Source organism: Oncorhynchus mykiss, chromosome 28 (assembly GCF_057628025.1).
Source record: "Oncorhynchus mykiss isolate SJ-2025 chromosome 28, ASM5762802v1, whole genome shotgun sequence".
In the NCBI taxonomy this organism is placed as follows: Eukaryota; Metazoa; Chordata; class Actinopteri; order Salmoniformes; family Salmonidae; genus Oncorhynchus; species Oncorhynchus mykiss.
In genome coordinates, this window is record NC_143049.1 from 28369489 (window position 1) to 28385399 (window position 15911).

General features: G+C 41.7%; 1 protein-coding gene and 1 pseudogene across 2 annotated transcripts in view; both read right to left on the reverse strand.

Moving 5' to 3' along the window:
- Positions 1 to 15911, reverse strand: part of LOC110508198 (solute carrier family 53 member 1) — a 41979-nt gene that overhangs the window by 13180 nt on the left and 12888 nt on the right. Inside the window, exons 3-4 of the mRNA XM_036966011.2 lie at positions 4977 to 5078; positions 4359 to 4579 (exon numbers count right to left, since the gene is read on the reverse strand). Of these exons, the coding sequence (XP_036821906.1) occupies positions 4359 to 4579; positions 4977 to 5078 (323 nt within the window). The remainder of the gene's footprint in view (positions 1 to 4358; positions 4580 to 4976; positions 5079 to 15911) is intronic.
- On the reverse strand, positions 1570 to 4257 carry LOC149970817 (uncharacterized; annotated as a pseudogene). The gene has a single exon (XR_016492728.1). The product of XR_016492728.1 is annotated as an uncharacterized LOC149970817 (transcript).

Sequence of the window (15911 nt, forward strand, 5' to 3'; positions counted from 1 at the left end):
AGTAGACATATTTGCAAATAATTAAATCCTTCCAATAGAAATTTTAAAAACAATTTAGTTAGGAATTGAACTTAAATTAAATGAGTTGACTCTTCACATGGGATGATTTCACTGAACAACAAAAGAAAGGGAATATTGAATGATCCCCAATGATCCATTGCATCTCCCAAAAATGTTTTCAACATACATCTGTAAAATGATAACCTAAGCTTTAGTTTCTAGACTGTTTTCCTCTCAGGCTTCCATGTCTTCTCCCTGGACCTCCTCAATGTCCACCTTTCATTTTGTTTTATTTCACCTTTATTTAACCAGGTTAAACCATTTCTTCCTCTCTCTTTCTCTCTCTCTCTCTTCAATCCACCCCCCACCCTTGCATGAGGGTCATATTATTTATTTAACCAGTTAGGCCAGTTGAGAACAAGTTCTCATTTACAACTGCAACCTGGCCAAGATAAAGCTAAGCAGTGCGCCACAAACACAGAGTTACACATGGAATAAACAAACGAACAGTCAATAACACAATAGAAACAAATCTGTATACAGTATGTGCAAATTAAGTAAGGAGGTAAGGCAATAAATAGGCCAATAGTGGCGAAGTAATTACAATTTAGCAATTAACACTGGAGTGATATATGTGCAGATGAGGATGTGCAATTAGAAATACTGGTGTGCAAAAGAGCAGAAAAACAAAAACAAATATGGGGATGAGGTAGGTAGTTGGATGCGCTATTTACAGATGGGCTTTGTACAGCTGCAGCGATCGGTAAGCTGCTCTGACAGCTGACGCTTAAAATGATTGAGGGAGGTACAAGTCTCCAACTTCAGCGATTTTTGCATGTCATTACAGTCATTGGCAGCAGAGAACTGGAAGGAAAGGTGGCCAAAGAAGTGTTGACTTTGGGGATGAACAGTGAAATATACCTGCTGGAGCGTGTGCTACGGGTGTGGCTATGGTGACCAGTGAGCTGAGATAATGCAGGGCTTTACCTAGCAAAGACTTACAGATGACCTGGAGCCAGTGGAATTGGCGACGAATATGTAGCGAGGACCAGCCAACGAGAGCATACAGGTCGCAGTGGTGCGTAGTATATGGGACTTTGTGACAAAACGGATGGCACTGTGATAGACTGCATCCAATTTGCTGAGTAGAGCGTTGGGGGTTATTTTGTAAATGACATCACCGAAGTCAAGGATCGGTAGGATAGTCAGTTTTATGAGGGTATGTTTGGCAACATGAGTGAAGGAGGCTTTGTTGCGAAATAGGAAGCAGATTCTAGATTTAACTTTGGATTGGAGATGCTTAATTTGAGTCTGGAAGGAGAGTTAACCAGACACCTAGGTATTTTTAGTTGTCCACATATTCTAAGTCAGAACCGTCCACAGTAGTGATGCTAGTCGGGCGGGCGGGTGCGGGCAGCGATCGGTTGAAGAGCATGCATTTTGATTTACTAGCATTTAAGAGCAGTTGGAGGCCACGGAAGGAGTGTTGTATGGTGTTGATGCTCGTTTGGAGGTTTGTTAACACAGTGTCCAAAGATGGGCCAGATGTATACAGAATGGTGTCTTGAACATCAGACTCTGAAGCCTCATCTTCACTCTCACTTTCCAACCTTGTTGAGAATGGCTCGTTGTCAGGCTCAAAAAGCCTCAAATTTGCCCCGATGGCCACTCATTTTTGAACCCTTGTATTGGTCAGCCTGTTGCGTGCTTTGGTGTGTGTGTTCCCAAACAAGGACCAGTTGTGCTCTGAGGCGGCTGATGTTGGTGGGATCTGGAGGATAATGAAGGCAACAGGGGAAAGAGCCTCAGATCCACAAAGTCCCTTCCACCAGGTGGCTGATGAGATATGTTGGCACGGCTGCCATATTGCATCTCCATCCCAAAGTCCTTGCTTGGAAGTGTATTTCGCCAGACTGCCAAGAACCTTGCCCTCATCCAGGCCAAGGTGGCGAGACACTGTAGTGATGACACCATAGATCTTGTTGCACCAGACAGGATGCTCTTGCCAGCATACTTGGGGTCCAACTTGTACGCTGCGGTGTGTATGGGCTTCAGGCAGAAGTCTTCATGCTTTTTGATGTATTTCAGAACTGCAGTTTCCTCTGCTTGGAGCAACAGTGAAGTGGGCAGGGTAGTATGGATTTCTTCTCTTATATCTGTAAACAGAGTCTGTACATCAGACAGGATGGCATTGTCTCCCTCAATCCGTGCAATGGCTACTGCTACAGGTTTCAGGAGTTTCAGGCTGCTTACCACTCTTTCCCAAAATACATCATCCAGGAGGATCCTCATGGGGCTGTCCATATCGGCAGACTGTGATATGGCCATTTCTTGGAGAGACTCCTTCCCCTCCAGGAGACTGTCAAACATGATAACAACACCACCCCAACGGGTGTTGCTGGGCAGCTTCAATGTGGTGCTCTTATTCTTCTCACTTTGCTTGGTGAGGTAGATTGCTGCTTTAACTTGATGATCCTTCACATACCTAATCATTTCCTTGGCTTTCTTGTTGAGTGTAACCATTGTTTTCAGTGCCATGATGTCCTTGAGGAGCAGATTCAATGCATGAGCAGCACAGCCAATGGGTGGGATGTGAGGGTAGGACTCCTCCACTTTAGACCAAGCAGCCTTCATGTTCGCAGCATGGTCTGTTACCAGTGCAAATCCCTTCTGTGGTCCAAGGTCATTGATGACTGCCTTCAGCTCATCTGCAATGTAGAGACCGGTGTGTCTGTTGTCCCTTGTGTCTGTGCTCTTGTAGAATACTGGTTGAGATGTAGTTAATTATTCCTTGCCCAGGAACATTCGACCACTCATCAGAGATGATTGCAATACAGTCTGCTTTCTCTATGATTTGCTTGACCTTCACTTGAAGGTGAGTATGCTGGTCAAAGAACATTCAGAAATATCTTCCAATACACATTGCCTGTGAGCAGAGGTGAGTGAACCAGTTGCATACACAGCTCGAGCAAGACATTCATCAGCATTTATCTGACTACGTTCCTCCATTGAGCCAAAATAACTTCTGATTCCAGGAGGACCATGAGCTGTTGCTATCAATAAGGTGTCAAATTCATAATTTCACCTCAAATAGAAGTAGAGGGACTTTTGTCAGAGGTTGCTTGTTGTGAGCGCTGAGGGAACTTGATGCACTTGGCCAGATGATTCTGCGTCATTGTTGCATTCTTCACATATGATTTGGCACAGTATTAGCAAATGTACACAGCTTTTCCTTTTCATTAGCTGCAGTGAAATGTCTCTACACACCAGACAGTGCCCATGCATTTTCCAGTGAAGATTAAGGAAAAGCATTAGAGAAAAAACCCAAAATACAATTCCATGTACAGATAAATAGTTAAGCAGTTAGATCAAACAACTCCTGTGTAAGATACATGTTTTAAAATGAAACATGTATTGAAACAGGTGAATGAACACTCCTCAGTTAGCAGGTTCAAGGAAGCTAAAACCCACATGGTAGCAAAAACGAACTAGCAGAAATTGTTAACAAGTTAGAAATGATTTAAATACACCTTGCTGTAGGCTACTATTTACTAGTTAACAAAAAATAATGTTTGTCATATAAAATATATCCACCCCACCCAGTACTGTAATTAAAACTTACCGGAAAGCATGTAGTCCTTGGCTCAGACAGTGTAATAGTGTGGGCTCAATAGCATCTCATTAGTGTGCAAGGTCTTGAGAATCAGCTGTACATGCGATAGAAGAGTGCACTGCACAGGTGATGTAAGAATGCACTGTGCATGCAGAGGGTTGCAATTCCATTGAATTGGGGATAATTTAAACAACATATGTCACTAGAATTGCCTTATGTGTATATGTGGCAGGGCAGGCACTTTGTTGATGTTCAGTTGTAGAACTGTTTATCTGTTTTTAATATTGGATTTAAAAATATGTATTTTAAACATAATTGGTTAAAAGACGCATGTCACAAAAATGAAATTAAGCAATATACCCCATTACTTCTTACTAATAATAGTTTAGAAACATTAGGAAGGATGACCATCAATTTTGTTGTAGTAACAACAAGAAAAAAACAATTGCCTGGTAAAAAAATCTACCTGCCACCAAAAAGTTAATTTCCCACCCTGGTGATGTCTAATAACTGCAGCAGGATGAGGCTGAGGTAGTATCTAGTGATAGTGTCTAGGGCACAGGAGGTTGGTGGCACCTTATTTGGGGAGGACAGGCTCATAGTAAAGGCTGGAATGGAATAAATGGAATCGAACTCATCATTTGATACCCTTCCAGTCACTTCATTCCAGTCACTATTATGAGCCTTCCTCCCCTCAGCAGCCTCCTGTGGTCTAGGGGTAGTGTGTAGGGTTTAGGGTACTAACCTGGTAGTTCTGCAGCAGGATGAGGCTGAGGTAGAACTCGGAGAAGGCCAGCTGCAGGTCCTTGATGTTGCGGTGTTTGCAGCGCTCCTGCTGGGACAGGTGGAACACGGCTTTGCGGCGGCGACGGAGGCCTTGCATGCTGCTTTCCCGCTGGGCATCCAGCGACGACTGCAGCTCATTTTGGAGAGTGGCGAAACGACGCTGGGCCTCGGCTAGCTTTTCTGGAGAGGGGGAGAAAATAGGGGGAGAGAAGAGCCAGAGAGAGGAGGAAGGGTCATGGGAAGGAGAGAGATGGAGATTGAGTAAGAGAGAGGCAGTCTGATTCGGTTTCTGTTGCCTAACTGTTGGTTTCTGGCAGGGAGATTCACTCCCTAAGGGTTTAAATGTTTGTCTTCTGAACAGATGGGCCTTTAGTGGCCTAGGCCAGTAGTGGACAGTGGAGGAGCGTGTAACTTTTTGCTAATCACGCAATGTGAATGTGCTGTAGTTTTTTTGTACAATCATAGAAACGGCTAGCTAACTAGAGAGACACACGGTGGTTTGGTTATATGAGGTGCAGGACGACATAAATGAACAACATAAATGACAACACATTGTTGTACACAATTGTACAGTTACCTGAGTAGAATGTGTTGATTTTGGCCAGCTCCTTCTCGCACGCCTGAAAGAACTTCTCCTCAAACTTGGCATAGTATCTCTTGACTGTGTCCTCGTCTGTGACTGGAAAGAACGAGGTGTTATTCATCTGATCTCTTACAGAAAAGCTGACGAATTTTCAAGGGGTTTGCAAATGTCTTTGAGAGCTTGCTATTTTTGCCACTTGTGATATCCCATTCATTTCACATTTGATGTATTTCAACACAAGCACCCCTGGTTCAACCATCTAGTCAACTAAATCAGCAAGCCCTTGTTTAGTGGGAATCCATCAAACATGTTTAAAACGACTGGATCCCTAAGACTGTGTTGAGAGAGGCCGTCTTAAAAGATGCGGTTAGTTATTTTGGAGACTCCGCTTTGAGCAAGGCTTCTGTACATACATGACACAGTTATTACTTAACCTCTCTTGGCTTATTCAGCACATTCAAGTGGCACAACATTGTGAAGAAAATCTATAATGAACAATGTGTCCAGCCCAGCACCAAAACACTGGATTCAACTAATCAGTCTTGTGGATTAGTTGAATTGGGTGTTTAAAAAGAGTGACGCATGTGAGACCAAACCCTGCACACATTGCAGTTCTCTAGGAACGCCTAAAATAATTGAGAAAGTGCATTATGTGCCTTGATACACTGCTACCTCACTCCTGTAATACCACAAAGGGCCACCAGGAGGAGCCACGGCAGAGGGCAGGAGCCCGCAGGTTGGTTCCCGGTAATTCCCAATGTAACAGAAGTGGGTTAACTTACTGTAGGGCTATGGGTAGTCCAGACAGGCACCTCTGACTCAGTGTCTGACGACTATCCGTGAGTCAGAACAGCCAGACTCTGTAGTCAGGAAAAAACTGGGTGGGTGTCTGGGATAATTCAAGGAGTCACTTTCACTTACCCCTTACAAGCTCATGTTTTATCTGGAGCATTTGAGTAAGGATAAAACAAAAGGACTGGATTTGTGGAGAATGCTGACCCATGTATGGTGCATTCGGAAAGTATTCAGACCCCTTGACTTTTTCCACATTTTGTTACGTTACAGCTTTATTCTAAAATTGATTAAATCGTTTTTTTTACCTAATCAATCTACACACAATACCCCATAATGACAAAGTAAAAACCGACTTTTAGACAATTTGCCAATGTATTAAAACTTTTCTTTTTTTAAATTTAAATATCACATTTACATAAGTATACACCTTTGCCAGTGATTACAGCCTCAAGTCTTCTTGGGTATGACACTACAAGCTTGCCACACCTGTATTTGGGGAGTTTCTCCCATTCTTCTCTGCCGATCCTCTCAAGCTCTGTTAGGTTGGATGGGGAGTGTCGCTGCACAGCTATTTTCAGATCTCTCCAGAGATGTTCGATCGGGTTCAAGTCCAGTCTCTGGCTGGGCCACTCAAGGACATTCAGAGAATAGTACAGAAGCCACTCCTGCGTTATCTTGGCTGTGTGCTTAGGGTCATTGTCATGTTGGAAGGTGAACCTTTGCCCCAATCTGAGGTACTGAGAGCTCTGTAGCAAGTTTTCATCAAGGATATCTTTGTACTTTGCTCCGTTCATCTTTGCCTCGATCCTGACTAGTCTCCCAGTCCCTGCCATTAAAAAACATCTCCAAAGCATGATGTTGCCACCACCGTGCTTCACTGTAGAGATGGTGCCAGGTTTCTTCCAGATGTGACGCTTGGCATTCAGACCAAAGAGTTCAATCTTGGTTTCATCAGACCATAGAATCTTGTTTCTCATGGTCAGAGTCCTTTAGGTGTCCTTTGGCAAACTCCAAGCGGGCTGGTCATGTGCCTTTTACTGGGGAGTGGCTTCTGTCTGGCCACTCTACCATAAAGGCCTGATTGGTGGAGTGCTGCAGAGATGGGAAAACTTTCCAGAAGGACAACCATCTCCACAGAGGAACTCTGTCAGAGTGACTATCGGGTTCTTGGTCACCTCCCTGACCAAGGCCCTTCTCCCCTGATTGCTCAGTTTGGCCGAGCGCCCAGCTCTAGGAAGAGTCTTGGTTCCAAACTTCTTCCATTTAAGAATGATGGAGGCTGTGTTCTTGGGGACCTTCAATGCTGCAGAAATGTTTTAGTATCCTTCCCTAGATCTGTGACTCGACACAATCCTGTCTCTGAGCTCTACGGACAATTCCTTCGACCTTATTGTTTGGTTTTTATATAGATAGGTGTGTGCCTTTCCAAATCATGTCCAATCAATTGAAGTTACCACAGGTGGACTCCAATCACGTTATAGAAACATTTCAAAGATGATCATTGGAAACAAGATGCACCTGAGCTCAATTTCAAGTCCCATAGCAAAGGGTCTGAATACTTATGTAAATAAGGTCTATTTTTAATTTTTTTGACATTTGCTAAAAAGAGCCTGGACTTGAACCCGATCGAACATCTCTGGAGAGACCTGAAAATAGCTGTGCAGCGATGCATGTGTGCCAAGCTTGTAGCGTCATACCCAAGAAGACTTGAGGTTGTAATCACTGCCAAAGTGCTTCAACAAAGTACTGAGTGAAAGGTCTGAATACTTATGTAAATGTGATATTTCAGTTCAATTTTTTTATAAATGTGCCTAAATTTCTACAAACCTGTTTTTGCTTTGTCATTATGGGCTATTGTGTAGATTGTTTTCTTTACCAATGAATTTAATCCATTTTGGAATAAGGCTTTAACTTAACAAAATGTGGGAAAGGTCAAGGAGTCTGAATACTTCGGAATACTCGGAATGCACTGTATTAAAGGAATATTTCATTCATTAGTCCACTGTTGATACGGTCACACATTTTTGTTGCATGTCAGCAAATAACATTTTCAAGATATAGGACTTTCAAAAAGCAAATTGTAACTTGCCATATCATGAAAGTGTTCTTCTGATAACTCCAGATGTATTCCGGTATCAGTTTCTAAACTACTGCACGTAATCCCATGTAGGACCAAAGATGCTGAACTGAACTTGAAATGTGATAGGCTGGGAGAGGCTGGGAGGATCTGGACATACTGGCCTCTTTATACAGGTCTATGACTGGGACCAAATCCCCAGAATCTCATAATAGGCAAGAGGACAAGGATTCATCATCCTAATAGCCCTGCATCAGATGAGAAACTCTAGATTCATAACAAAAACTGCCCATCCTGCTTTCTGCAGAATGAGCCAATCATGAATACATTACACATGCGAGGACTCATGTGTTCAGACATTTGCAGCAAAAGTTAATCACTGGTCTGCAAAGTTTTGGGACCAGAAATGCTGGAGTCACGCGGTGAGCGAGTGAGAAAGAGAGGCCATCGTTAGAGCCTGAAACCACTGGAGGAGGAAGAGAGAATGGGTAGAATGATGGATGGGTGCAGATGAATATTAATAGCCAAAAAATACCACTCAGAACGCTCCTTCTGGAACGGTACGCCTGAACAGGATGTTAAGTCTGTGTTAGTGCCGTTGGTAAGTCTCCAAATATCCCTTTACTGGCCTTTCAGACTGTTTTGCACCGTGTCTTTCCCTCAGTGAAAAGGTCAGAGAAATGTAATAGGTCTGAATGTAAACATTTTCACAGACTCCATAAAGGACTTTGACAAAGTGTTTTTCCCTGACTGTTCCCCAAGCTTTGGTGAAGTCTTTAGTCCATTGGGCTTGATTGAAATCCGAAGAGAGACAAAACAAGTTCAAAGTAGGGAGAAATGATACTTCACATTGATGGATAATGCCATGATTTTATCATTTTTATTCACATAAATGTATGTGTTATGACTCCAGTTTCAATGTACAGTGACACATGCTGACCAAATGTGAGTGGGGACTTTCCAAAAGAGTTGTTGTGAGTCTGTAGATTAAATACAGCTCATTTTATTAAAATAGATGCTATTTTATAGCAGACAGAGTGATCCTGACACAGGCTGAATCATGGACAAAATTATTACTGTTTTCCTCAAAATGTTCCTTTAGCAACTGGACAAGGGGGCAGATGATATTGTCACAATACCAACAATCTTAATAGGCTATAGGCCGTCCCTGCTATACCCACTCAATAAAACACTTATCCGGTGTGATGTTGTTTATCAAGTTGAACTCCGGATTTGATCAAGGTTGTCAACTGCCCCAGGGAATGGCAACAGCACTAGTAATGCATCCCAGCTGTTAGTGTAGTACTGGTTTGACTGAGTCAACCCCTATATAAAACTAAAACTGGTTTAGGTAACTCTATATAGCTGTATAGAACTGGGTCACTGGGGCCGACTGGGCCCTGAGGAGAGCTGACTATATTAGAGAGATACCCTGTAACCAATCTATGCACAGCTGGATGACACACTGACAAATCACAGAGGGGAAACATTGATCTATTTTTTGATGTTTCGGTTTCCAGAAAGATTAGCCTCATGACAATTTCAGTATTTCAACATTTGCCTATCAGGCTAGAGTTGAAGAAAGCAATTCTGCGCCATTTCTATGCACACAGAATGGTTTATAAAAACATTAAAACAGTTTCGACAGAGTGGGCAGACTATGATGATGGTGCCAGTGAAGTCAGACTTGTGAGAATGCTGGTAAGGTAAGTGACATCATGGCGTCCGTGTGAAAATGAACGGGTGAAACCGACCTCACAGCTCCGCAAACATCAGCCGTTTCGGAGGACCATCATTAACTTTTCAATTACATTCAATTTGGCCTAAAATGGCCCTGTGATTATCATCAGTCTGCCATGGCAAATAACAGGTATGGACCAACCATTGAGGAAGTCGACTAAACCATTATAAGGTTTCTGCAACTACCTCCCCCGAAAAAGCAACGTTTGAAATATTTTCTATCCTCTTGTGGCTTTGAGTCAGTGACTCTTATCGCGCACGCACACACGCAGAGCTACGTTATGGCACAAAAACAGAGATAATCAACACACCCCTACACATACATATTTATAAACCACAGCCATTCAATTCAGTAATTAACCACACATGGGTAGGCCACATCCTCGCTCCCGTTCTCGCTGACTCTGAGAGACACACACATACACACAGAGACCACACCAATCAATAGAAAAAGTGCATGACTTCAGATATGAAGTTATTGTTTAAGCCACAGAGATCCTATTAAATTACTAGAGGGGTTATGTCATAAACCCTCAAAAATCACAGAATGGGGTGAAAATGGCAGACTTATTGGTATTGAATTAGAGGTCGACCAATTAAATCGGAATGGCCGATTAATTTGGTCCGATTTCAAGTTTTTGGACACCGATGGCCAATTACATTGACTACCTGTTATGCGAGTGCAGCAAGGAGCCAAGTTAAGGTGCTAGCTAGCATTAAACGTATCTTATAAAAAACAATCAATCTTAACATAATCAATAGTTAAACTAGTAATATCATCAACCATGTGTAGTTATCTAGCTTGTCCTGCGTTGCATGTAATCGATGCGGTGCCTGTGAAATGTATCATTGAATCACAGCCTACTTTGCCAAACGGGTGATTTAACAAGCGCATTCGTGAAAAAAAGCACCGTCGTTACACCAATGTGTACCAAACCATAAAGACAGCCAACTTCGCCAAACAGGGGATGATTTAACAAAAGCTCATTTGTGACAAAAGCACAATCGTTGCACAAATGTACCTAACCATAAACATCAATGACTTTCTTAAAATCAATACACAGAAGTATTTATTTTTAAACCTGCATATTTAGATAAAAGAAATACAGGTTAGCAGGCAATATTAAACTAGGGAAATTGTGTCACTTCTCTTGCATTCATTGCACGCAGAGTCAGGGTACATGCAACAGTTTGGGCCGCCTGGCTCGCTTCAAACTAATTTGCCAGAATTTTACGTAATTATGACATAACATTGAAGGTTGTGCAATGTAACAGGAATATTTTGACTTATGGATGCCAACCTTTAGATTAAATACGGATCGGTTCCGTATTTCACTTAAAGAATAAACATTTTGAATCTCCAATATTCCCAGGTAAGAAGTTTTAGGTTGTAGTTATTATAGGACTATTTCTCTCTATACCATTTGTATTTCATATACCTTTGACTACTGGATGTTCTTATAGGCACTATAGTATTGCCAGTGTAACAGTACAGCTTCCGTCCCTCTCCTCACCCCAACCTGAGCTCGAACCAGGGATACATCGACAACAGCCACCCACGAAGCATCATTACCCATCTCTCCACAAAAGCCGCGGCCCTTGCAGAGCATGGGGAACAACTACTTCAAGGTCTCCGAGCGAGTGACGTCACCAATTGAAACGCTATTAGCGAGCACCCTGCTAACTAGCTAGCCATTTCACATCGGTTACACCAGCCTAATCTCAGGAGTTGATAGGCTTGAAGTCATAAACAGCTCAATGCTTGAAGCACAGCGAAGAGCTGTTGGCAAATGCACGAAAGTGCTGTTTGAATGAATGCTTACGAGCCTGCTGCTGCCTACCACCGCTTAGTCAGACTGCTCTATCAAATCATAGACTTAATTATAACATAATAACACAAATAAATACAAGCCTTATGTTAAAAGGAACCATATGTTATGTTAAAAGGAACCAACAGCTTTCATACGTTCTCATGTTCTGAGCAAGGAACTTAAACGTTAGCTTTTTTACATGGCACATATTGCACTTTTACTTTCTTCTCCAAAACTTTGTTTTTGCATTATTTAAACCAAATTGAACATGTTTCATTATTTATTTGAGGCTAAATTGATTTTATTGATGTATTATATTAAGTTAAAATGAAAGTGTTCATTCAGTATTGTTGTAATTGTCATTTATTACAAATAGATAAATAAATCTAAAAATCGGCCGATTAATCGGTATCGGCATATGCTGGTCCTCCAATAATCGGTATCGGCGTTGAAAAAAAATCATAATCAGCCATTTTGCCACAATCATGCACAAAGTAGCTTAAATTGAAGATATTGCCACTTCTATTTGCCACATTGTTTGCACATCGTTTCACCTGGCGACCGTGTCAGCGTGCACTGCGCCCGGCCCGCCACAGGAGTTGCTAGTGTGCAATGGGACAGTGTGCAATGGGACAACGGGACACTGCGTTGTAGGCACATGCCTCGAATAAATCTGAGCTGAAACATCAGGCTATTCCATTAAAACAACTAGAGCCTATGCAAAAATTGTAATCAAAACTAATATTAATTGGCACATTTCAAACTGTCCTTTTGTGAGGGGCAGCAGGGAACTAGTACTGTACGATGGCATGTGTTAGGGTCGATAAACCAGAATTGGAGGATCCTCCATTTAAATCTCCGGTTTGGTAACATTTTGACAATGGGCAGAGAGTTGTGGAGAAAACATTAACAGTATGTCGCCATTCAACGAGAATAGCATACGCAGCTGCCAACACCTAAAATATGTGGACACATTTACGCAGAAATCACCCCAGTATACAGGAGCAAGATGGAAACAAATAAACAAACACACCATTGTTTACCTTCTACATTCAAGCAGCCCTTGGCAGCTGATTCTGACTGGCCAAAGAAATTACAAGAGCGATAGGTAGGCTATTTTGTTTATCTTTTTTTACAGTCTTTGGTTTATAGCCGTGGATATGCGCCCTTTTTCGGTAGTTGAGAATAGGGAGTTTCAGACCCCCCTGAAAGTGCTTGAGCCATGTTACGAACTTCCCAATTGCACCCATTTTAGCAAACATGTAGTACACAATTTATATAAGCAAACCAAAGCTAAAGTTTTCAAAGAATTGGCCAAAATTCTTGCTTGAGAAATTACACTTTGTTAAGAAGCTTTTTTTGTTTCTGTTTGACCATTTTAATTGAAAACAGTCACAGTAAGTTACATAATTGTTCCCCAGAAAGTATTTGAAATTGAGATAAAAAACAGCTGCATCGGACCTTTAACAGTGAAAGCCCATCACATTACCCCTGAGTGGGAGATGTAGAGCTACAGACATGCCTGCGTTATGAGAGTCACAAGTACGCATCTGGCACTGAAGGATGCAGCGGCATGGTGCGTTCCTAACCAAATAGGAAGTGGGAATTTACCACAACTCTGAAAAATCCACTTGAACAGCCCTCAAACTGGTAATTACTAGTGGGAAACTCGTCTATCATCCTGAGCATCCACTTCTCCCACATGGTGTCCTCTGACGTCACCTACTTAGGAAATGGCCTCTATAACAACATTTTTGGCAGTTAAATGCAACAACAAAACATTACTTATAAAATAAATCTATTAACACTACACATTTGTTTACAAGCATGATAGCTGTATTTTAATGTTATGGTTGACAGCTTTTTGGCCATTAGCCAATCGGCATTTCTTAACTGGTATTTATGACTTCACAACTGGTAAATTCCCACCTCATCAGAGCGGAAACTTGAGAGGCACAAGTAAGGAACATTGTGAATGGCATTTTAATTTAGGCTCTGTACCAAAACCGAACAGTGACCCAAAAACCGCAATAGGCACCGAACAGTGGGTTTGGTGAACCATTAAAACCCTACATTCTTTTTTAAATGAAATGCATCTATGGTGTATTAAAGCAACTTAAACAAGGATAATTGCAGGTAGGCCTACTGAACAAAGAGCTAAGGCTATTAACAAAAAACAAACACTTGGTTGGGAGTACGTGCTTCACTGTGTGCTGACTGCGGCGTTCTCTTGGTTATATAACACTGGTTGGTTACAACGTTGTTATATTAAAACACACACACTGGGAGCACAACAGTGTCCGGAGATTGTTTTACTGATACACTGATGAGTTGACTTCTAACACTGGCAACACTCCAGGCCTAGTGTCCAATGTCCAGCCATAGCAACAGCACACACAGACCCAAAGGTAGGCTAGATATGTTTATTGCCAATCCTATCAATGATAGTGCTGGTTGAACTATGACCTCAGATGACCACAGGAATCTGTGTTTGTTGTTGCTCAGAAGAAATGGCCTCCTATTACGCACCCGAGGCATGGAATTTTCTACAAAGTATACTAAAACTAGATGTACTAGTGACCCTCATTGAGTTTAAAACTCTGGTACAAAACTCTGTTCAGGAGTAGAGTAAATGTTTCCTGAATGCTGGATTGTATTGTTGTGCTGATTGAATTAATAAAATGTTGTATTGATTGCTGCTGCCATCTTAGCCAGGTCTCCCTTGCAAAAAAGACTGTCTCAATGGGATTTTTATGATTAAATAAAAAATAAACCCAGAGGGATATTATTAGAGCCCGACCGATAAATCGGTAGACCGATATTAAAATCGTCATTATTAAAAAAAGGTAATGATTGCCTGAAGAGAGCGCTCTACAAGCAGCTCATCATTCAGCTTGTAAATCACCACGTGAGAGTCAGAGTGAGCATGGTGGTTTGACATTGAGTAGCTTGCCAGGGACAGCGTATTTGGATAAGTAAATCAAAAGTACACTTCATCAAGCAAGTAGTCTTGTCCTCATCACATGCTCATTTGGTTAACGTTCACTGGCTAACCAGCAATGTATTTAGCCTAGCTAGCTAGCAAGCAATCTGTGCTATTTATGCATGAACACAGGACTGACGACATAGTCAACACTGACTCATCCTTCACACAAAAATAACACTGTTACTTTCTGGGCTTATTGTGTTAGTGGGATTTTTGTAGTTAGTTGGAGCAGATCTAGAATTCCGTCTGTCTGCTTAATTCACGATGAGAGAAGATTGTTAGCTAGCTAGCTAGTTCAATTAGTCATGTGTGACTAAAACCAGTGCGGCAAGCATCTTCCTGCATTAATGTTTCAGTCATCAGCACAAGCCATTTGCAGTTGAAATATATAGCAGACACGTTTTGTACTGAATAACAGTGTAAGAAAACATTTTTGGAATGAATGTGTGGACCCCAGGAAGAGTAGATGCTGCTTTTGCAGCAGCTAATTGGGAACCTAATAAAATGAAATACAAAAAAATTAAAATAACAGCAAGAATGTGCTTGTCATAATACACAGTACATTACGCAACAACAAGCCAAAGACAGAGAAAAGAAGAGCTAGGAATCCCATTGGGCAATGAATGGAGGAACATATAACGCCTCACACAGCACAGTCGGCCAATTGCATTCAGGTTGTCATGCTGCCTCACGCGGTTGCTAATCATCATGCAACCCCTTCTCAAAGTCAGGGTATGCGTCGAGAAACCTGCGTATTTTCCTCTAAAGTATGTAATGTCACAATTTCAAAGCTAAACAATATTACAGATAAGTTAAATGTTTGTAATGTTGTACTTCTTGTTGGTGAAATTCATGCTAATGTTGAGTTTGAGCTAGTGCCCAATTGACCCCTGCACTCCTTGAAGGAGAGCCCTTCTTGTCCCGGGAATCGCCCAGAATGTACAGCACAGTCCATTGACGACGCATTGAAAACATACACAACCTGCCGTTGATACAATTCCAATGGAGTTTCCCCATCTCCTTAAAAGTATCTCTGAACAAGCTCTCATTGCAGGTTGCCAAAGTGTTTCTTTACATGACCTTTGACTGTTGTAAAGCACCGTAGTGAATCTACTCAATGCTAAAGTGGTGACATTATGAACTGCATGTTACAGGATTTCACTGCATAGTTTGTGATCTTGTGAACAGTGCAGATTCAGATTTAATATCAGATTAACGTTGAGACAAAGCTTAATTCATTCAGCCCTTCTTGTTTATTAGTGTACTTGTGGTGCTTCCGCACAAACACTTCTGCCTTCTTATCCACAGCCATAGACAGACATCTTTAAGTTGTAACTAAGAAGGTAAACTGAACAAGTGTTATACTGACTTTGTATTTATAGAGGATATACAGTGCCTTCGGAAAGTATTCATCCCCTTGACTTTTTCAACTTTGTTACGTTGCAGCCTTATTCGAAAATGGCTTTTTAAAAATGTAATCTACACACAATATCCCATAATAACAAAGCAAAAACAGTTGA